Genomic DNA, 24,496 nt, shown 5'->3' on the forward strand with positions numbered 1-24,496 from the left:
GAGTCGCTGCCTGAGGGTTTACACGGGAGGTACTGGAGTCTGGAGACTTTTATCCCCCCGAATTGACAGCCTTCCAAGCTGCCACAGAACATCCCAGCTGCCGCTGCGTTGGGTGAACTGCACCACGTGGCCTTGTAACACGTTCAGGACCTCGGCTTCGTCTTCGGTCTCGAAGGACTCCGATTGTTGTGACCCTGCTTTGTCCCCAGCATCTCCAGTTGAGAAGGTCCCCGTTTTCTTTTAGAACTAAACACAGAACCAAGATTTCACAAGGTTTCACCTGGAGAATCACATCAAGCCTGAAGGGTAATGAGTGGCACATGGAGTTATGAAGCATTTCATTGCTCACTTTGATGTTAGCCATGTATGTACAAGTGAAAGCACTAACTGCTCAATGTTAAATGTACTTCAGTCCACACTTGCAGTCCACTGGTTTAACGATTCTTTATGTATGAATATGTCTACAGTCACTTTCCGTGCTGATGAACCAGCAGTGAGAAAATGCGACATTCACTCCAGAAGTCCAAACAATAAGCCATTTTCTTCAGGTAGGCAGCCTTTCCATCACGTATATGTTACCATGTGTACACCCAAATTGTCAGTGAAGTAATGCAACTCTAAACGTATGTTGAAGGAGGTGGACCTGCTAACACCATGCTGTGTTATTTTAACATTTGAATGCTAGTCCCTCCAATTTCCTTATTTGGATTGTGTTTGTACAAATATGCACTTTGAATGTTCAGGTCTACACTTTAGCAGCTTGATTGCCTGTCTGATTTATTTAGCAATAACGACTTTATGGTTGAACAGGAAAGACACAAAGACAGTTTTAAATGATGCAAAACTTTTATATTGAAAGAATACAATGCAATTAAAATATAAGCAGTATCTATTACTAGCCCTCATCACTTGTCTTAAGCCATTTTTATTGCATTTTTACCACAGCTGAAGGCTGTAAACACTTATCGAGTTAGTCAAATGCTGCACAAAATTACGATAATCAAATGTATGTTTTTAATAATCTAAGCTGGAACAAAAAGACATTTTTTCAAAATAACATTTGTCAACCATAAGACCACTTGAGTTGTCCTGATTGACTAAAGGAACACGTTTCTAGGTGTAAAATGCTGCCACCTGCTGTGCACAGAAAGTACTGCAGCAGCAATTTGGTATGAAGCTGCTTCACCTGAGGTGCGAGACTCGGGGTGGGACGCAGTGTCCAGCTAGTCTCCAAAATGAGGCTTGAGATTTGAGTCCCTCAAACTCACCAGCCACAGTGCCACATAGCCACAGACGTAGCAAACGCATCCAAAACTCATACGTGTGTGTCCGGAGTCTCCGAAATGTCACCCTTCCACTCTCAGACGCCGGCTGTGTCGTCAGGAATCTGACAGGACGCACCACTCGGCACAAGAGGATGAATAAACTCACACAAAATGAACTGAATGAAAACAAAAGGTCATGTCACACTGGAGGAGTTACCGAAAAAAAAAAAAGAGAATCCATGAGGAGGGGAATTAAATTATCATGGACTATTAAAAACACAAGTCAATGGCAAACTTTTACCATTCATAAGGCGCTGTGGCTCATGGACCAAAGAGTTAACGTCCCACCCTGCACATGTTTTTCAAAAGCGAGGAAAGAAGGCCCTTACAGCAGCGTCAGAGTTCAGGCACCGCAGTGCTTGTCCAGGTACTCGGAACATAGTCAGGAATTGCATTTTATGTAAATTACAAGCCACGACCTGAGATTTACGGTATTCCAGAAGCCATACACAAAACACTGAGTTGTCAATTTACAAGCACAATTAGCACCGGAAGTAGAGTTGACTAAAGTTTGTAAACCAAATCCCAAGGGCACGGTAAAAGTTTAATTATACAGATGTTATTTAGGCTCTTCTCAGTTTAAAATTTACTGTAAGCCTTTTATTACATTTCATCAGGTACTCATCTTATGCTGGATCCCTTGTCTATCCTGACAAACAACCCATGCAGAGCATGCCAGCGTATGCACGAATATGCTTTATTATTCAGTATAATAATGAGACTTACTTTGAGTAAATCACTGGGTAGGTTCTGTAGCTATAATATGAAGTGTGCTGTAAGACTTGTGACATTTAATGAACTTCAAGCTGCATTAAAATTGAAGCTAATTTAAAATAGCTGAAAATAGAAATGTTTTCTCAATTGCAATTAAAACCACAAAATTTTCAATCTAATGTTCATAACATGGGGACCCAGTGTTCACACACTGAAACTTTAGCAATTTGATCCTTTTTTTCTGGCTACGAGAACTGGCATTTCAACAGTTAATACTTATTACATTTACTCTGTGGCTCAGTAACCAGGTTGGAAAATCACAGGAAGTGATAGTCCAGATTAATGATTCCATGTATTAAACGAGCAGTTTGTGCTTTAATTCCTGTCTATACACAGAGTACCATGGTATTAGTTCCCAACTCTGAGAAAGCATTTCAAGATGATATCCGTTTCTTTCATTATTTATGACTATGCGCATGACGACCTTTTAAAACAAGGGTGCATAACTGCTCTCCTTCAGGGGTGGAGTCCTGCAGCTTGTAATGTGCTTTTTAATGAGCCTCTATCTGGCACCTGAGGCACCTCCTGAGGGGAGTAATTGTGCGAACGACAACAGAACAATTAAGAGCTGCAGTTCAGTGGAAACCAGCAGTTCCTGCCAGACCTGAGGCTCTTCAGTTGTGTGCCTCCTGGTTTCAATATAAAAAGAAGTATGCAGAACTCAGATTCAACATGCACAAATACCACGAGGGTCGAACGGGACCAGAACCCTGGCTAACGGAGGATCCGCTCCGTTTAAAACAGGTTCCATTGCAAATGTGGCCAGCAACTCAAATCCAGAGTGTAAATTACTAAAGGGGTCCAACTAAATGTTTATCATAGAAAGATGGGCTGCAGGGGGGGGGAGTGCTGCACAAAGATATGGTACAGCTGTTAAGAGTAAAAATTGTTTAGCATTTTCAGGTCATTTGCTTATTTGTTATATGGAGACCTGTAATATTTAGGCCACATGCAGTAACATTGAAGCAAAGCTTTTATAATGCCCCTTGCTTCTGTTGCGGTGCCTGGATTAATAAGGAATACGTCATGCATATAAAATATACTCAATTATTGTAGATAACTTGCAAGACATTTTATATATGAATAGGAAGTACAGAATTACATATTTGCCTCGTAGTTTGACTTGTCTTGAGAGCAACAATTTATTTGCACTTGAATGTGCATTTGCATGACTAACAAGTTTAACTGGGTGCAGTCAAGATTTAGTATAAATACACTTGTATATTAAAGACTGACTTTAAAACCTCCATTTCATAATAGAGACATATAAGACTTTTGATTGCTTTTAATGACTTGTTCTGGAGGTTTCCTATGGGTGTCTGACCAAAGTCATCAACCAGTGGCCAAGCTGATTTCGGTGTGCCAAAGAGGTTGGTCAGGGTTAGGCAACCAGGGTGTTAACCTGAAGAGAACTTTGAAAAGCAGGAAGCGATGCCATCAAAACCTGCTTTTGTCTACCATCCCATAGGACTCATACAAGCGGTTAAGGAGGTCCTTCTTCTCCTTATGAGGAAGGAAACTAGACTTGGCAGCATTTATATTCTGCAAAAAGAAATCACAGACGTGAGCTCCCACTTCAAGTGGCTTCTGACAGTGTTGCACACAATCCTTGACATTTACAGAGGGGTTACATACACAATGGTGTTTGTTCTTACCAGTCTCATGAATTCCTTCTCAGTAAAGCCCATGTATTGCTTTGTGACCTGATAGTCCATGTCTAAGGTTGAGTTGAATATCAAGGGGTCGTCTGTGTTCAGCGAGAAGTTAGCCCCATCTTCCCTAAACCTATAAACCAGTGAAACACTTAGCTGAGGCCCCACTAAGTCGTATCAGAAGGCGAATGGTTTTTAACGCTGACACCTTTGACCGTTTTCCTAGTTTAAGATGTTTTAATGTCATACCTGATGATGGGGTGCTTCGTGAAGTCTGGATTGCAGGCTCCCGTCAGTTTACTGGACACAGGACACATCTAAAGGACACACGTGAACCACAGATCAGAAATGCACGCAGTCTGATGCTAATTTATGTCAGATACACACACAGCTTAGGAGCGTGTATGGTGGGGAAACTAACATGACACCACCAATATCCAAAAGAGTTTATTTAAAGATTAGATTGTCTAAAGGGAAAGAATATCAGGAACATAAACTATGCTAATTTGTACCAGCAAGTGCTAATGCTACATTAATTATCCAGCAGAGGGCAGTATGTGTCTCATTATTGTGGTTCAGTATCTTATAGTCCGTATGTCCCCCTAGTATGTTGTGTCCTCCGCTTGCGGGTTCTTGGTAGAAAGTGCAGTGTCCACTAGTGCTGTGATTGAGTCCATTTGGCTGCTGGTCATCTTTTTCTCCCCCCCCTCCAAACTACCCAAGTGTTACTGTCTTTTTTTTTCTTTTTTAAAAGAGAATCTGATGTCTGCGTGTGCCCAAGTATTATACCCTCCGTCTCATCTGTGCTTCTAGATAGGGTTCGAGCCTCATTTCATCCGAGACCCAGCTGCCTGTTTTCCTGGCAGTCCATGATGTCCTTAAGTCTCTACATCCCAAGAGATAAAAAAATGTCAACGGCTTCTAAAACTAAGGGACACAGTGGCTTCTTCTGCACACTTACATTTATTCACTCAGCAGATGCTTTTGTCCAAAGCGACTTACAATGGATACTATGTAGTGTCACTAGCCCACACACCCTATTCACCAAGGTGAAAACTTACACTGCTAGATACACTACAAGGGGCTACTCATCCATGCACATTTAATCATCTTCCTGTGCATCAGCTCTCCATTTTTAATAGAATTTCAAGGCCTTCTTTCCTCCTTGAGAGTTGTCAGCATATTGGAGATTGTTGACGTGTACAGGTTCTTCATCAGTGCAATCAGATGTTATGGTACCATTTTTCTAAGTAAGATCAACATTTTGACACAATCCACACAGGCAAAGCCTTTGCTCTAGCCAGTGAAACATGGGGCATTCCTCTTGACATTCTCTTGTCATTATCCATTGACTTCAAAGTGACAAATGCAGCGTTACTATAATATGTCATTAACCACTTTATAATAAAATAAAATGTACCAGTTTATTAAAATTAACATGTTTCTCTTATTTAATTCCATGACTGACAGAACCATCGACAGTGGGACTGGAGCCTGCCGGATAATTTCTCTGGATGTTTTCTGCTTTGCATAACAACAAAAAACTGAGTCCACCTGAGACGGATTTCAGCACTTCCTGTCTATAAGGGGGGGTGGGGGAGAACTGGTAGCGTAGTAGTTAGACGTGCCATTGGACCCAAATGATTATAGGTTCTAATCCCACCTCCTGTCATACTACTGGTATCTAATTAAGATTGGGATTTTAAATCATTTACTGAGATTTAAGATAAATATTTTAAAAAGCCTCACCTCAAAATGCATGTTCTGCTCAAGTAGCTGTTTATACAAATCCAGGTCTTCAACTGTGTGGTAACCATGTCCAATCCGTTCAGCTTTAAGAACTTCTACTGCCTGGACAGGAAAAAGGTCAAGTTATCCCCATCTTCAGGGAACCAACATTCAGTTATTTTTAATCCCCAGGGCTGCCCCTCCTAAGCCTTTTTCCACTCTGGCTGCTAAAATAAATGTCACATCAGTCCAGCAGTGATGAGAAGTGTAATGTTGCAGCATGCATCTATCGAATTTGGTACCTCTGAATTCAGTAACGGACAGTGACAAAGTCCTTACGTACTGTTCAGTTTAACTGCACTGGCCTTTCCTGTTTTGCTTCCTCCTCTAATCACGTTCCTCTGTTACAATTGTGTTTCGCTTCCTCCTCTAATCACGTCCCATTACAATTGCGTTTGGAGAAATGTTTTCCGTTTCTGAATTATCAGCAGTGAGCTGATGACAGTCATTGCATTATAAAAGACAAAAGCTGCATTGCACTAAAGTGAAACTCCCAAAAAAATGTTAATAAAGGCACAAAAACATGAGTGCTCATGTAAGTTGGGGTTGGTTTTCAGAGAAATGAATTCATGTGTAAAAGGTGCAGAGAACCCACCTCTCTCACCACACTAGGGGGGCCCACCTCCCCAGCATGAACGGTGCGATGGATGCAGCTCCTCACAGCTTCCTGTGGACATATAGATCACCTGTCACATCTGGTTCTGGAAGTGTAACACAACCTCTGCTTCTCACATACGTGAAAGATACAGGAATGCCAGTTTGCTGTCTGAGCTGCCGATTCATCCAGAATTCAACATCCAGAGAGCACATCAGTAAAATTTCATATGAAACAACTTAACAGTACAAAATGCCTGTTTGCCCTTTATTATGTAGGTACTACTCCAACAGCAAGGTCCTTTCATGATCTCTAGGGTATGTACAAACTGGGGACCTTTTCCACATCCATACACAAATATCTATGTATTTTAGCATGATCAGACTGTAGCTGTGCACTTATGCCCTTATACCAAAGGCCATTCTTATATAACTGCTTAAATGGAAGGATATACAGTGCTTCTGCAAATTAAGTCAAGCCCTTGTGCCCCTTAGTTTCATCACAAAACAGTTATTTAACAACATAGTAGGAGTGTAATGATCAACGGAGGAAATCGTGTGTAGTAGAAACATGGCGGCAGGTGAGTGCAGAACTGCTGCGGTGAACAGACATAACTAGAAGGCTGTGGGTTTGAGCATCACACTTGCTGCTGCATACTTCAAATACTGCTTTTTTGTCTTTATTTTTACATATTACTTTGATTTCTCAGTTCTGCAATGGACTGGCATTCCATCCAGGATGTACCCCCCAGCCTTGTGCCTGCGATTCTGGGACTGACTCCTGACTGTGGCGACTCTGAACAGGGCGAGCCGTCAGCAAGAGTGAGCGAGCCAGACATCTTTCAGTTCTCGCCTGTTTTAGAAGTGGCGTGATGTGGTTTTGGTGGTCTGTCCGGCAAGATCTTACAAACGGCCCTTTAAGGGTAGTTAAACACCCTTGAGAGGTCCTATTTCTGGTCTAATCTGGCTTCAAACTGTGACCGTAAAACCCCCCATAAAAGGCCCCTGACAATCACATAGTAAACTAGAGAGATAAAGAAACGTGCTTTTCATAGCTCTAAGAGCCCTTGAATGGCACTGCTGTGGCGGGACATTGACGGCAATAAGCCTAATGAAGGCTGGTCTCAGTTATACTTTTACTTGTTCATCTTATGCTGTAGCAAACCAAAGGGCTGGACGGACAGAACTCCCACATGTACGCACTGCGCTCCATCTTTACTCATGTCTGCCGTTGGACCGTGGTCATTCATGTCAACTGAGACCGTGGCCATGACATTGAAATCGTTTTCAGACACTGCATTTGCAAAGATATGATTTTTCTTTGGAGAAAAACATCTACCAAAAGGAACTCTTCCACATGGGGATCATGAGGACCACACTACCTTTACAGAAGCTAAGCATGGCCACAATTCAGTGGCACCTGGATGCTGCCCAGCTCGTTCCGCATCTGTCTTACCTCGTAAGCCTTCCTGTGGCCTGGGAATGCTTCGCAGTTCAAGGACTCATCTCCAGCCAGGTCGATGGCCACCACCCCATCGTTACGATACTTCTTACACAACTCAACAATGTCCATGGACCAGTCTGCATACACACAAGCCCAGACAGAGCCATTAGAAGACCAGCAGACTGTCTTATAAGCTCATGTTCTCAACAAAGCTTCCAGAAACATTCCGGTAGGATTCTTTTTAAAAACCACACCAGTGGATCAAACACTTCTGTAAAGTCAATAAATTTAAATGTCTTCTGCTCACATTTCAATTACATTTATATATATCTTTCCCCACTATTATCTATGTTTGACCTTTATTCATCTTTATGATGCATATATGCATAAAACATACTGAACAAGATTTAGCCAATTCAAAATAATGTATCAATAAAAGTTTGTTTCAGCTCATAATTTTAAACAGTCAACATTTTTATGTATTTAGTGACTTTTCACATGCATACAGAGGAAGTCTAAATTCTGTGGTCATTTTTTTTCTAATCTAGTTAAAATAGTGGGGACAGTTCTTTTTCATTTATAGTTCTCAAGGTTTTTCCCCTCACAATACCAACAAACTGACATCGTTCTACAAAAGAAAAACCCCGAAGCATGTTTTCTGTGGTCAATAAAAGAGCCCAATTCTTAGAACTTAGTGCGGTTATGCTCCTAGGAATGTGTCAGGTAGAACAGTTAAACACAAAACAGCAGATCTGAACGAGATGAGGGACCCCATGCAAGGAAAATACAAAATGTAGGAACACCACTTCAGCTTGGGGAGGTGGGGGGTTGGGGAGGTGGGGCACTCCATCACCAAGACTAGCACCGGGTGCTCAACACGAGATTTGACTCGAAGGGAAAAGCCACAGTGAGCAAGGGTGCGTGTGTTCATGGAGACCAAACAAAACCACGTTTACTGCATCACTGTAGGGTACTTCACACTCGGTAGGTGAAGAAAAAACAAAAACTAACTCACTGAGAGAACTACAGTCTGGGCATGTGAGGCTGAGTCTTGAGAAGCTGTGAATTCACAAGGGCTCTACCGCTGTAGAGGTCTGAAGCGGACTGCTGCTCTCAGGGGGGGGGAGGGGAAGGAGGGGGGGTCTTTCCAAAACAGAAAGGAGGGGCAGCTGATAAGGGCCTGCTTTATCTGACAAATGCTCTAGACAGATGTAGGGTGGAATCTGCAAAACTGACATCTGAGGCAGATGGTGATGAGGGGCCCTGTGGGACCGATGTCTGGGGTAGACCCATGGGAGGGTCTCTGCAATGCTCATAGCTGAGGCAGGAGGAAAGGGGGGCTGTGCAGCCACACGGACACGTGAACAGGGCATTACTTGGCATGTGGCGCATGCAGCACAGAATGGACCTGGCTTTAATCCCGAAGGCCTTTTCCCCCTCGCTGAGCCCCTGGTTGACCAGCTGGACCACCTTGTCCGGAGTCACGTCACCCCTGTGAAAAAAAGGCAGCTGTGAAATGAAGCTGCTGTGAGAACCCGGGCGAGGGGAGGAGGAAGTTCGTCTTGTGGGATGTGGTCTGAAACTATGACACCAGCACCTCAAGTTTCTCACAAGCTGGAACTTATTCACCTTCTAAAAAAAACCTCTTCTGTACATGCCTGCAGCTTATCTGGGAACTACATTCGGGGCCTGCACTTTTGTGCATGAGATGAAGGCTGTTAAATGGAGAGAGAAAAAAAAAAAAAATCACTTGCTGGAGTTCATGCATAATATTCTCTACCATGAATTACAATATTCCCCTCCTGCAAGCTGTGCATAAATAGTTGTGAAAGTTGAAAACGTAACTTCAGGTATTAATACAATGTTTAAAGCAATATCTTTTGCCAGCTGTGGCCCAGTGCTGTACGTGAAACTTACTCTCTTTGGTTCCATGATATTGGCTCCACGTTACAGTTGGCCAGTAAGTGTGGACTGTACCTCACTTCCACATATACCACACCTTCTTTGGCTTTGGTCTCCACAAATTCATAAGCGATTCTCTTAATGGCCTTCTTGTCCCCCCTGGAGACAAGAAATAAGGTTGAAGAAATAGCTGCTCACTAACAAGAAATGGGGACACAATGAAAAACTGAAGAAAACCAAAACAACCCAGAAACACATTAAGCCTTTATTGACAACAAATTAAATTATTGGGTTCACCTCCTCAATTAGTGACACAGTTATCTGGTCAGGTGAGCAGGGGTCAATGGTTACAGCTTCACTATATACGTCCCTTGCACTGTTCTACAGCCACCCACTTTCTGGAATACGCTTAAGGCTCTGTGCCCCAACACTGACACTGAACAGTTGAGTGCCAGAGTTCTGGCGATTTCGCACCGGTGGCCAGTGGCGGGCAACATGAAGAGTGTCCTGCACAGGTGCCTGTGTCCCGTGACAAATGCCAAAGAGCGCAGCACAGAGACATAGATTTGATGAGTCCGTAGGAATACCACAAAACCCACAATTTCACATGACTTGGTTAAGACTGCAAAACAACTTGTGACTTCCTTAATTTTGGCAAATTTATCATAGCTGTGCGCTCGTTTTTAATTTTCCCCTTTTTCTATCTATACACTCAGAGCAGAAAGTAGAAATCAACCCTTAGAGGGCACCTCACTCATGTAAAAATGAGTACTTCTTTCTGGCTTGTGCCCCTCTCCCCCGCTTATAAAAAGCCCTCATTCATCTGTACATGAGCCACAGGCAGCCAGCAACTTCTCTGCATTGTTTGAACCAGGTGATGCTTAAAAGCAGTGCTTTCAAGGACCTCAACAAAGCCATTTCAGTCCACAATACCGTATGCTGCTGTGCAGGTGTGACACACACTACTAGTGTTTCACTACACTGGCCCTTGAGCGTTTTCTGGAACTTGGACAAATAAGTGAAGGTTGGTCACGGTGTAAGAAACAGCCCAGCAACTCAGACAATGAGGTATGGGTCCGTTGCCATGGCAACGCCCAACTGAACACAGTCCTTAAGGTTTGCGATGTTTCCTGAACATGACCCGCATGTACAAGAGCCACAGGGAGAATTTCAGCAGTTGATCGTATTCCGTGTGACCATCCAGTAATGACTCTGCTCACCAAAACATTTATTGTAAGGCTTTTGGTGCTGTTTTGGAATTCCTCTTCCTGTATTTCTGATGTCATGTTTTTGGGATACTTCCAGGCTCCCTGATGCTGTGTGCTGCGCTGGACACAGAGAGGAGAGGCCTGGGGAAGAGGGGGGAACTCACGCAATGACGTGCATGAATTGGTTAAACTTGCTGAGGAAGTCTGTGAGCGTGGTGGGCTCCTTCAAGGTGCAGAGCTGGCAGAAGGCCTCCTCTGTATCTGCGGGCAGCGCGATTCCTCGTCTTCTGCAACCAGAGCAGGGATATGTGTCAAGGAGATGCCTAAAGCCAATTATAATTCTAACGCATTATAACACCTTCGCCTGACACACCTCCAAGACTTATTCGCTCCTTACCAGCATGCAGCGGACCAGTTAACACCTCCACCTTTGAACTCAGAGGTCACAGGTTCAAATCCCACCCTGTCCTGTGGTACCCCTGAGCAAGACACCCTGAATTGCTCCAGTAAAAGTTAACCCGGCTGTGTAAATGGGTCAGAACACTAAGTCGCGTTGGAGAAAAGCGTCACGCAAATGTCAGATCACTTTGCATGATTCACACACGGCTGCAAGGGGTTACATTTCAGATGAGCCTCCCCAAACAGTATTTGTTACTGTTGTTCTTTACACAAGGGGGGTGTGGTGGTGCAGTGGGTTTGGCTGGTGCCTGCTGTGTGGCAGGTCCAAGGCTCAAGTCCTGCTTGGGGTGCCCTGCGATGGATTGGCGGCCCATCCAGGGCGTTTCCCCTCCCCCTTCAGCCTTGCGCCCTGTGTTTCCAGGATAGGCTCCAGCTTGCTGCGACCCCACTTGGGACAAGCAGCTATTGACATTGGTTGGTTTTTTTCCCCCACTTGTAGTTATATTTTACAAATGAAGCTACAAATTTTATATATATATATATATATACACACACACACACACACACACACACACACACACACACACACACAGTAGTATTGTGAGCTAGTAGTTCTGTACACATACGAACATCTTTTCTACTTACTTCGCAACCTCCAAAATAGTCTTCAGCCTGATTGCGCCATCCAGATGCACATGGAGCTCAACCTAGAAATAAAAGTAAACAAAACCATTACAATGATAGTTGTAATGATAGCCTCTGCTAGGGATATTTCAGGACCCCTTCCAAGAAATATCATTTATGTCCTGAAGGATGAGCCCAGCACAAAAAGATGGAAAGCAGATCAAGCAGAGTTGAACACCTTTTTATTCTGTAAAAATTAGGAAGGACCCAGATAAACAGACCTTTGTGAATTAACAATGACGTGTTGGACCCTGTCGTGCTCTGCATACAACTCAAACTTGAGCGTAAACACAAAGTGTGGGCTATTAAATATTTGTAAACAAGGTTGTGCTACACACCAAGATAACCACTATTCTAGAGACAAACATTCCGGAAAGTGAGTGCTTTTTTAAAAAATAAAAAAAAAAAAAAAAAAAAAAACCTCTAACATTGTCTTCACAAAGTTTTCAGGCCTGTTTTCCAAATGCACAAAAGCTTTGATGTCGACTCCATCACATTCCACTGAATTTTAAGTCAAACCTATGTTTGGTAAAGCAGCCTATAGGATGCAGATAACGTGCTTCAAAGGGCACGTTTCATGAGCAGTTCCTCCAAAGCTGTGGAGTTGTTGCGCAAGCATAGTGTGAACATGACGTGGTGGTTTTGATAGCTTGCCCATCTGTCTGCCAGCCAGATGAGACTTGACGCGCTGCAGTGATGTTGCGCAAGGCCCTGGCTTGACCACATCTAGCATGCAGAATGCTAGCGTGACTTGTCATGCAATGAAAAGAGCCAAAGGAATGATCTCCCAACACCGTAGGTCTCTTCCAATGCCAAAAGGCTTGAGTTACAGGGAGATGAAAGTATTTTAAATCTTGTTCCCCTTCCAACAACCGAAGTGTGGTTGTCATCATCTAAATGCCACAACAAAAACAAGTGTGCGCCGAAAATACTCCATTAGAACATTGATCGATCATTTCCTGTCTTACAACCAAGGGCTTTAACACAGTAAATCTTGATTTGCAACTAAGCCTGCAACATTTTTGTGGACTTTACATTTTTAAAGACTAGTTAGTGTGAACTGGTGACCTAATAAGGTCAATATGTACTTATAGTTCTGCTTGAAAGTATGTGAAGCCCCCATGTCCCTTAGTTTTACTATGAAAAAGTTATTTATTGGGAAATACTTTTTCCCATCTGACATAATAGGTGTGTAATGACCAATTCCATATGTTTTAGAAGAAAGTGTACAGTAGAAACAAGGACATAGTGCAGGTGCAAAAATAAGTGATACCCAAATAGGTGAGTAGAATCAGGTGCATAAATCATTAATTTTTTTAAATTGATTTTAGGATTTTCATTTTATAAGTTTTGTTTTAATATTTCATACAAAAATCATGACCATTCCTACCGGATTCACATTCTTTCAAGCAGCACTTTATATGGCACTGTATAATGCCAAAAAAGAGAAAAAGCATTGTAACAAAGAGACAGGTTACTAACACAATTAAAAACAAGGGTGTTTGAATTTATTTAAGCAGTGATACCAGAATGGTGAGGATTTAAAGACTAGAATGCAGTTATTTTGTTGCAGCGGAATAAATTTTTGCCTTAACCAATGACACTGTGCTTTTCCAACAAGTTCCCATAGGATTTGTGTCGGCAGTTTACTACATAAAGAACATTAACAGATGTGTGGGAAAATCTCCGCAGTGCCAAACCACTCTTCTCAAAGTCAAGTATCACAACTGGAATTCTAACTTTACCGTGTATTTAAAACTGCTAATGTGCGTATTTAAAAATGACGCTCAAAGCCATGATTCACAGGGAAGTTGCCGCCCTTTAAGGCGATGTGCTGTTGACAGTCGAAATACTTCTCAGCTCACGCAGATATCATGACAGTTGAGTCTGACCTTCTGCATGGTCCTCCTCTCACTATTAGATGGGCCCAAAACTTATTATTTCCAAATGAAACGAGGGAAAAAGACAGCTTTTAAAAATTACTACCAGTTCTGCAGACTTCAACCTCTGTTGTCTTTCCGATAAATTCCTCTTGCTTGTTCATTTCACGGTTCTGCCCGAGTAGTTACATGAACACTGCTTCTGTAATTAAAACGGCTTTAAATCTCCTGCACACGGATGTAAAATACAGAACCAGCCCCACATTCCAAATGATGTGGAGGAAAAAAAACCTAGTCTTGTACTCCGGGATGACTTTGTAAATGACACATTGCGCGACAGTGCATTCATTTCAACATTCCAGCAGAAAGGAGTTTCTTTTCTCTAACAGTGAATCCTGAACACTGTTATTACTGTGCTACATTTTGCTTTCATTGTTTCATATCCAAATGAGTGCCATATGTTTCCAAAACCACTCATATGCATTATGTTCTTTAATGGTTAAATGCTCCGGAATTATGGAAATCTCTTCGGAAATATGTAATTTTTTCCATTTTGTTAACAGTAATGTCTGTACATATTCACTGAATAAGCTACACTGCTGTGCAACTTTTTATTTCTGCTTATGTAGAACAACCATTTGTAAGACAGCTTTGTTTGTTCAGTGCTCTTAGGTTTGATTTTATGAGTCTACATACAGGTCCTGTTCCATTGCTCTTTCCTACCCCTGCTTCTCTGATGCTTTTTCAATTAAAACTGAACAAAACTCTTGCCACACTTTGTGCATGCCGGCTTCCTCTTCACTGTTTTTTTAACCAACCATTCTTGCAAACATTTGCCTGGTCGTTCACAAGCTGCAACTGAACTAAGATTTTAGATTATGTCTGATGTTTACTTTTTAAATCAGTCTTTGTAAAGTCCCCCAGAAATTAAATATTCAAAACAGTATAAATGTGGGGGGCGCAGGCGTGCTGCGGGCTTGGCCTGTGCCTGCTCTCTGGTGGGTCTGGGGTTCAAGTCCTGCTTGGGGTGCCTTGCAATGGACTGGCGTCCCATCCTGGGTGTGTTCCCTCCCCCTCCAGCCTTACGCCCTGTGTTGCTGGGTTAGGCTCCGATTCGCCGCGACACCGCTCAGGATAAGCGGCTTCAGCCAGTGTGTGTGTGCGCGCAGTATAAATGTTGTCTTTTGCTTTGATTAATGGCCACAAGTGAACATTTTGCTTAGAAATGCACTCGTTTATTATGTTGCAATATGACAAAATCTCTAGGTTGCCTTTCAATATAGGAATATTTGCATCACTTTTGATGAATGAAAGTTTGTTCTCTCTAAAAACTGAAATTTTATTGATAAACATTAATTTCTTAGTAAACTGATAATGCTCCCTGCTGTGTTTATTTTCACCATTCAATACTGCTTTTGTGAAGCTCACATGGCATTACATGCTACTGGTTTCATAAAACTGATATATAGTAATTGTATCAGTATTTAAGGGATTTTCTCCTCTTTACATGTGTTGTTTTATCTAATCTGTTCCTTGCCAAAAGATCGATTTAAATAAAGAATAACAGCCAGGTACAGCAACTAGGCTCAACTATAAGGAATATTGCTGTCGTTCCTGTGACCGAAAGGAGTGTTATTGCCGTCTCACAAATAACGTCATCTGACAAGGTCACCCATTTCTGTATCACCATGCATTATTTCCTCACATTATCATACCGGGTGCTACATGATAAAGTGTATAGAGAGTGTGTCCACAGTCTCCTTCAGGTCTGAAAGACTATTACTTGTCAGGTATCAGCTATCATGCAGGCTCTTTCTACATGCTGACTAAGACTTCCGTGACTCCAAAGGGCAAACGTGTTCCGTCTGCAAAGAGCTTATGGCACAGGCAAGACGTAAATAAGTAGGCTATGAACAACTAAACACATTCTCCAGAATCAGTACATTACTCAAATACTTTGTTTTTTGGATAATTCCTGTGACTCACTACAGACAGCGTGTCAAATCTGGATCACAGTGGTCTAGAGCCTATCCAGAAAGCACAGTGTGCTAGGCCAGGCAGGGTGCGCCCTGGATGAGACACCAGTCCACACAGTCACACACTGCAGGTAACTCAGTTACTAATCAGAACACTTGTCTTTGGACTGTAGGAGGAAACAAGAGCACCTGGAGGAAAGCCACATGAACACGGGGGAACAAAGACTGAGCACAAATCAAACGTAGCTGCTGTGCCACACTGGATACTTCCACATTTTTCTCAAGAAATTTTTTTTTGGAATATTGCACTTTTTCCTCCACTACATTTGCAAGACATGGAAAAAGTATCACTCTTTATTGCTCTGTATATGACATTTATTCATTTAGCTGATTCTTTTCTCCAATGCGACTTGCAGCGTTAGGTTATTTACAATGATTTACTCATTTATAGAGATGGGTAATTTTTAATGCAGCAAAATCTGTGGAGGGACTACAATATTGCACACACTACACTATCTTTCCATTACTCCATAAAGAATTTGCTGGTAATTGTAGGACATATATTTGAAAACTATGTAACTAAAAGCAACATGTAAATTTGTACACAAAATTGGAAAAGTTCTCTACATCAAGATTTGTTCTTCATTTTCTAAATATCTGTAACACATGTCTGTTGAACTGAAGACTGCAACAAAATACATTGAAATTTTGGATTGCTCCCACACCCTTTTGTTGCAGTCACAGTATTTCAGCATACGCACGCACGCAACTGCTTGTCCTAAGCAGGGTCGCGGCAAGCTGGAGCCTAACCTGGCAACACAGGGCGCAAGGCTGGGGGGGGGGAGAACATACCCCGGACAGGACGGGATGCCAGCCAGCCGCAGGGCACCCCAAGCAGGACTCGAACCCCAGACCCACCACAGAGCAGGCCCTGGCCAAATTCACTGCACCCCCATTATTTTGCACCAATCATTTAAAATATGTAAAATTTGTTCAAAAAGCCTTTTTTATATTTTGACCAGGACTCTTACCATAAAACTGCTCTATTAAATGCACCCAGCTGTAAAAAAATTCTTTAAACACTAACCTTTCACAAGGACATCACCTAAACAATAAATTAGTTTAGTGCTAAATTCGAATGTTTTTTACATGTATTTTTACTAGCCTCTACTACATTTTAAAGATTAATATCAAAATACAAAGAATTAACACTTTCCAGAAATCTGCATTACTGTTAAAGGGCAGATGTTCAACTCATAGCATAATGGTTAGAACTGCTGTCTTTGAACCTAAAGGTTGCAGGTTTGAATCCTACCTCCAGCTATTGTGTCTTTCTACCCTAAATTGCTCCAGTAAAAACATTCAGCTGTTTAAATGGGTAAATAATTGTAAATAGTGTAATACTGTAAGTCACTTTGGAAAAAAGTGTCAGCTAAATGCACAAATTATGTAAAGTGTCCTTGTTTTGAGACTTCCTGGCCCTTTGTCCTCTGCAGTACCTTGTCCTTCATTAAGCTGGAAAGCTGCAGTACGGAGCACCGCTGAGTACAGGTGGTACCCAACTTACAATTTTTTCGACTTTGGCGAGCCGGCGATAGACATTCAGTAGAAACTGTACTTCAAATTCTGAAGTTTTCTGCCAGCAAGCGATATGTGGTACGACGATACTCTGTCGTGACGATGGGCAGTAGCAGAGATCCGCATCTCCCAGTCTGTCACACAGAGGTGTATTAAATGCATTTTCGACTTACGATGGGGTTACGTTCATTCCGTGAAACCCATCGTAAGTCGGGGACCACCTGTATAACCGGCTTCAGTGTGCAGTGCCCAAGGTGATTTGGGGTACAGAGAAGCACTCCTTACCAGTATCTCCTTGTATTTCAGCCAGAGCCTGGTGGTACCTGGGAATTAAAGAGTTGCCAAACAGCCCTCATCTTACTGTATATATGTGGAGTCTACAGTCCTGTCACTGGCTCAGTTTATTGAATCTGCACGTGTCACACAATTTAACACTGCTACTAATTAGTAATTGTCTACTTATTCTAAGTGTTACTAATAGTTGAACCAATTACTAAGGGGGGGGAAAAAAAAAAAAAAAAATCAGGTGCGATCATTAAAATGATTTATTTTTCAGCCCTGTTGTAATTAGACGACGTCTGCATTTCCCCGAGCCACAGTGCGGTGCCCATGATTCAAAAAGTGCATGTTTTGTTGTTTATTTTTGTTAGAGGAGCGCGCGCAGCAAACGCGTCATTTCATCCGAGATCGCGATATATAGCGGCGGTGGGAGCGGAGCGCACGGACTCCGAGGTGAAGTCGCCTTGGCTTAGCACGGAGGGAGACGGAAGTGAAACAAAGATTAACACCGATTGCCAAAAGCAGTGTCTGCTCTGTATCGTCATGAGTTTTAGTATGCATAGCTAAGTAAGTCTTAAGTTTAGCGCCCTGCTTCAGCTGCCACCGCACCCGGCAGTGAGGGTGACCACCTTGCTCTCTGCAGCAGAGTTGTGTTTGTGCGCCGCTTCAGCCAATAAGTGTCAACTGTCTGTGTCTGTACCTAGTAGAATCTCCGGAAGGACACGCGGCTTTGTCAGTCGCACTCTAACAAATACCCAGTGACTTAAATGGATTAGGTTCACATAATCTCTCATACGACTATCCGAAGGAAAAGTTAATGGCAGAGACTGAGAGAGACAGAGAGCGTTGCGCGGTCGGGTCGACAAAGCTGAACCCAGCCCCGCGCGCAAAGCGCGCCCTCAGGACACTCGAGAGAGAGTTAGTGCCGCTGCGGCGGGTCCAGCTCGCGCTCTCCTCACCTTGTCTTTGGCGAAGGTCGCGTGCTGCTTGTCCGTACCGCGCTTTGCCATGGTGTAACCGTGCTGCCCTGCCTCTGTCACATATCTTGCGTTCACACGCACACATGTCCGGTCTTCCCCGCGCCATCCACTGTTATATACTCGGGCGCGCCTGCGCGCGCGCACACACGCTGCACCCGAGTGACGTCCTAGGCACCTCGCGCCACTCGCACCGCTCGCGCCACACAGCGTCCCGCTTTCCCGCCAGCGAATCGACGCCCTTTGTTTGCCTGTTGTGGCCGCGCGTGTTGATTATTAGAGCAGGCGAAGGAGCTGAGCCATCTGCCTCAAGAGTTTCCGACCTAATCTCATTAGTCCCTTCGTAAACGGCATGGGCTGCCCTCGTACCCTACTTTACTGTGCTGTACTCTACCCCTTTAGTGTAAGGAACAGTTCCACGCGCTGATTTCATATTTACATCATGAATGATAGTGATGTAAAGTTACATTACTATAATGATAGTATAATGAAGAAGAGAATTATTTTCTTAAATTTATGTACAGAATGAACAGTACAAGGGCAACCATTGCAGATAACACTGGCTTTCTAATGTTGGTGTACACTTTATTTCCATCTTTTACAAGACAGAATGGAATTATTTCACATTTACCTTCATATGATATGGGCATAACATGGAGAAAAGGAACAGGAAAGAAGTGCCCCTGATGTTCCTGCACCGTAGTTTGTACCCCACAACATTGTGGATCAGTTCTCTGAGCACTGACATTTTTTCTATCCCTCACATGTTTCATTTAAGCCTCACATTGCGTTTCCAGAGTCATGGAGCCATACAATAACAACACTGATGTCAATCTTGCAGATGGGTTTTACCACAGTTGATAGGATCTCAGTAGGTCCATTTCCCACAAGCCCCAGCTGCTGATTCAGAGCTACTTGAGCTGAGTATGGACATTGAAGTGACAGATATATGAACAAAAAGGTGATAATGCTACAATTGCTGGACAAATAAATCTCACAATGTAATGATTGCGTCACTGAACCATACTAAAAATGTGCTCTTTTAAACATACTATTTATTCATTTTTCATTTGACTCGTATGTAGCTAACTGTGAACAATTTGTACTGAAATCTGATGACTGCACCCCCTCCATCTCAGTTACGGTTCAGTATGGTGTGAACTTCCTCCAGCTCAACCTGGGGGATCCCCAGCCGTTCCCAAGCCAACTGTGAGATATAACCCCGCCAGCGGGTCCTGGCCCGACCTTGGCGCCTCATCCCAGTTGGCCGTGCCTGGTATACCTCCAAAGGGAGGCGTCCAGGGGGCATCCTTATCAGATACCCGAACCACCTCAACTGGCTCCTCTCAATGTGAAGGAGTAGCGGCTCTACTCTGAGCTCCTCCCGAATGTCCGAACTCCTCACCCTGTCATGGAGAGTGAGTCCCAACACCCTGCGGAGAAAACTCATTTCGGCCGCTTGTATCCGCGATCTTATTCTTTCGGTCATTACCCAGAGCTGATGACCATAGGTGAGGGTAGGAATGTAGATCGACCGGTAAATGGAGAGCTTTGCCTTATGGCTCAGCTCCCCCTTCACCACTACAGTCCGGTACAGCGACCGCATTACTGCTGCTGCTGCTCCCAGTCTGCGGCCAATCTCACGCTCCCTTCTTCCCTCACTCGTGAACAAGACCCCAAGATACTTGAACTCCTCCACCTGGGGCAAAAACTCTCCCCTTACCTGGAGGGGGCATACCATCCTTTTCCGTGACAGAACCATGGACTCAGACTTTGAAGTGCTGATCCTCATCCCCACCACTTCACACTCGGCTGCAAACCGTTCCAGTGCGTGCTGGAGGCAGCCATGTGACGGTGCCTAAAGCAGAGACGTCACCTTCCGACTCCCACACAGAATGCCCTCCTGACCTCGACTGCGCCTTGATATCCTGTCCATGAAAACCACAAACAGGAGTGGAGACAAGGCACAACCTTGGCAGGGTCCAACACCCACACTGAACAGGCCTGACTTAATGCTGAGTATGTGGGCACAGCTTTTGCTCCGTATGTACAAGGACCGAATGGCCTGAAGTAGTGGCCCCGGTACCCCATACTCCTGAAGCACCTCCCACAGAATTTTCCGGGGAACATGGTCATAGACCTTCTCCAAGTCCACAAAACACATGTAGACTGGATTAGCAAATTCCCATGCCCCTTCAATGATCTGTGAGAGGGTAAAAAGCTGGTCCACTGTTCCACGGCCAGGACAGAATCCACATTGTTCCTCTTCAGTCTGAGGTTCAGCTATCGGCCAGAGCCTCCTTTCCAGCACCCTGACATAGACTTTCCCAGGGAGGCTGAGAAGTGTGATACCCCGATAGTTAGCACACACTCTCCGGTCCCCTTTCTTAAAGATAGGGACCACCGCCCCAGTTTGCCAATCCAAGGGCACTGTGCCCGAGGTCCATGCAACATTGCAGAGGTGTGTCAACCATGATAGCCCTGCAACATCCAGGGCCTTAAGCATTTCTGGGTGGATCTCATCCACCCCCGGACACTTTTATCCAAAGCAACTTCCAGTTGGCTCTATGTAGCGTTATCAGCACACACCTCTTTCACCAAGGTGACTTACACTGCTAGATACACAATTTACAATGGGTCACTCATCCATACATCACTGGAACACACTCTTTCTGTTACTCACACACTATAGGGGAAACCAGAATGGCATGTCTTTGGACTGTGGGAGGAAACCCAGACAGAGATGGGGAGAACATGCAAACTCCACACAGACTGAGTGGGCAATCAAACCCACGTTCTCTCGTACCACCCACACCCTGTGAGACAGCAGCGCTATCGCTGTGCTACCATGCTGCCCATTCAGCCCAATTCCAAATGGCAGCTGTACAGTAAATATAGACTTAGTAAAACTCACAAAGTAGAGTTTTACTGAGATTCTGCCACCGAGATGTGATTCCAGATGAGCAGTAGTTCATAGGCTATTGTTTTAGTGTTTATCAAATTTCCTGTGAAGTGTCCAAATATCCTTGGTGAGCTGTGAACTGCTGCCTTGTTTACCTTTTATGATTCTGCTTTTCCTCATTTTTCCTATGCTGTCATCATTCTTGGCACTATTTCCAGTTATTAAAAGATTTACAATGTTTGTGACCATTGCACTGCAGTTTTGGCACTGATTATTTGGCAGCTGTCAAAATGTGTTAACTTTCACACGTGGTTTTAGAAACTGACATCAAAATGCTGATTAAAGTTTTGGTAACTGGGGTTCAACTCAGTATGACTCAGTTCGGTTAATGTAATCACATCACTTACATATGTGTCATTTACCTGATAAACGGTAAACTAAAGAAGCAGAAGTAGCACAAGAATGTGTAGCCATGGAGAATAAGACTAAGGACAAAGGGCTGCAATTTGACTATAATTGCCCTATTCTCTCTGCTTCTCTTTGGTGGGTGGTGATGCTGAAACTCTCAACATAATTACGCCAATCTTTACAACAAATGGTATTACCTTCAAGCATACGGATTGTGTCAAGGATTTGGGTGTCCTGTTGCATGGGAAGCTGTCATTTGTATCTCATGTAAATGCTTTGACTAAGTTGTGCTTCTTTCAGTTAAGTAACATAGCTACGGCGATTCCTACGTAGACGGGATGCTGAGGAACTGGTTCATGCTTTTGTTTCAAGCAGGCTGGACTATTGTAATGCTTTATTGTCAGGTTGTGCATACCAGACTGTATCCAGGCTACAGTTGGTACAAAATGCTGCTGCAAGAATTGTCACTAGAACTAGGAAGTACGACCATATAACACCGGTACTTAAATCATTACATTGGCTCCCGGTTACATTTAGAATTGATTATAAAATCCTTCTTTTGATCTATAAGGCAGTACATGGCATTGCTCCTGCTTACCTTTGTGAGATTATTGATTCTTATATCCCAGGACTGTATCATCATTCATTGGATGCAGGTTACATTAAAGTACCTGTGATCAATAAGACCTCAGTAGGAGGTCACGACTTTAGGTATAGAACACCTAAACTGTGGAATAGTCTACCAGTTACTGTCAGAAATGCCCCATCTGTTTCTGTTTTCAAATCCAGACTAAAGACTTACATGTTCACTTAGGCATTCCACCTCGAAATGTAATTCCACTTGCCTTGGTTGTTTCTACTGCCTTTATACAAATGCATATTAAATTGACTTGTTTAAGTTACAATTTACTAACTCTGTTCTTTTGTCTTGTTGAGCATCGTCTCGCTACACAAGACTTGAGGAGGCCGGGCGGTGGCGACAGACGAATCCCATGCTGACTGAAGATGATGACCAGTTGGTAGTTACCATGATGGACGAGACGTTCAACGCTGAACTGGGGATTCAAGATACCATGTAGCAACAATATAATTATTACTTGTTAACTGGCTTAGAATCGTTACTTAATCTAGAATACCCAGGAGGGGTGGGCAACCACTGGCCCTTGGAACCCCAGAGGTTTTTTCTCCCTCAGTCTTCAGTTGGGAGTTTTTGTTCCTTTCCCCGGTGGCCAGTAGGCATTCTTATAGCTCTATAAAAGTACTTTATTATCGTAGCCATTAGTCGACTGTCTTCTTTGTTTGTATCTGTTTTTCTTGCCTTATGCCTGTGTTAAAGCGCTCTGTGTCACTGCGTGAGAAGAGTGCCCTATAAAAATAAATTGAATTGAATTTTTAAAAACATTAAACTCCTGCATTCAGTGCCTTCCCCACCTTGCCTCTTGTGGGTTTTTGAACTGGCACATGATCACTGTGACCCTCAATGGATAATCGGTTACTGACAGTAGAAGGATGGGTAGTCATTATATAAGGATTGGGGTAATTTTACTGTTATCTCAAGCGTGGCAATGTTTCATAGTTTATGCATCATTTCACAATTTCGTGCCTGTACGTTATATATAAAGCAGCACACTCTGGGTTGATGTCTTTTAACACCTTGCCTGGTTCTACAGTACAAAAGTAATCCACTAAGTCATTTGGTTGTGTGTTCTCATGAACGACATAATTAGTTCATCACATTACAAAATATGTTATAATGTATCTGACATTATGGACAGGATCCAGCCAGCTGAGCATTCAGGACTGGAATCTCCAACCAACCGACAGCGAATAATAAACAGGAAGAGATGCTGAAACCACGACTAAAATAAGCAGTGCAAACAAAAATCAGGTGCACATGTTTGTGGTTTATGATGCTCCACCCATATTCACCTTTCACTGTACAGAATGCAGTACAACCTACTGTACTCACAATTATGCTATGGAAATTGGTATTGGTTGCAGTCAGTGTTAGACACAAATGTACATGAATGAGAGATACTGTGTGTTTCACATACAACCCACTGTAGTGACCAGGGAACCACACCCTTGGAAATCATGTGAGTTTTACCATTCCTACCCAATATTCGAGTCTACTAACCATACTTAACCAACTTTAGAATGCCATTAGATTGCCTACGTATATCCTGTGCTCAACCCGGATCTCCAGTCCCAAAGGTTTTGATGTTCTGAAAATGTATTACCTGCCTTGTCTCATTCTGTCTTTTTCTTTCACCACCTTTCTGAAGATTATGGGTGATCATAATCTTTTTTTATGGTTTTTTATGTTTTCTGTTTTTTTTGTTTTCCCAAGCAATCCTGAGCCCAAGTGTCACCCAGATTGCACAATTATAGTTAATGATTAATGACACCTAATAATAGGAGAAGACTTTAACATTTTTCTTGAAGCCGAGGATGATGGAAGTATTAAACATTTTAAAAGTTTTATACACAGTTTTAGACTTACTGGCAGTTTTAGAAAACACAGCCTCATCAATCTGGGCATTACCTGGTGCAACAGCTGCGGTGCCTGTAGTTGGTTAGATTACATCAGGGGGCACCAGGTCGCCCGCAAGGATCACATGAGTCGCCCGCGGGCCTGTTCTAAAAATAGCTCACCATAGCGCCACTTACCAGTAAGCTGCATCTAATTTTTTTTGTTGCTATTCTTTTTAAATCACACTTGCATT

At 43.1% G+C, this 24,496-nt stretch overlaps 1 protein-coding gene across 1 annotated transcript; it reads right to left on the minus strand.

Annotated features, from left to right (window-relative positions):
* Window positions 1-649: 649 nt before the first annotated feature.
* On the minus strand, window positions 650-18,589 carry ada (adenosine deaminase). Its single transcript, XM_018749026.2, has 11 exons — window positions 18,443-18,589; window positions 11,732-11,793; window positions 10,852-10,974; window positions 9,495-9,638; window positions 8,954-9,069; window positions 7,590-7,714; window positions 6,135-6,206; window positions 5,501-5,602; window positions 4,001-4,068; window positions 3,755-3,884; window positions 650-3,641 (listed from the first exon to the last, which is right to left on the minus strand). Exons 1-11 carry the CDS (start codon window positions 18,491-18,493, stop codon window positions 3,537-3,539), a joined length of 1,098 nt encoding a protein of 365 aa, XP_018604542.1. The 5' UTR covers window positions 18,494-18,589; the 3' UTR covers window positions 650-3,536.
* Between the last annotated feature and the right edge of the window lie 5,907 nt (window positions 18,590-24,496).

The sequence above is a fragment of the Scleropages formosus genome, chromosome 19, assembly GCF_900964775.1.
Source record: "Scleropages formosus chromosome 19, fSclFor1.1, whole genome shotgun sequence".
Classification (NCBI taxonomy): domain Eukaryota; kingdom Metazoa; phylum Chordata; class Actinopteri; order Osteoglossiformes; family Osteoglossidae; genus Scleropages; species Scleropages formosus.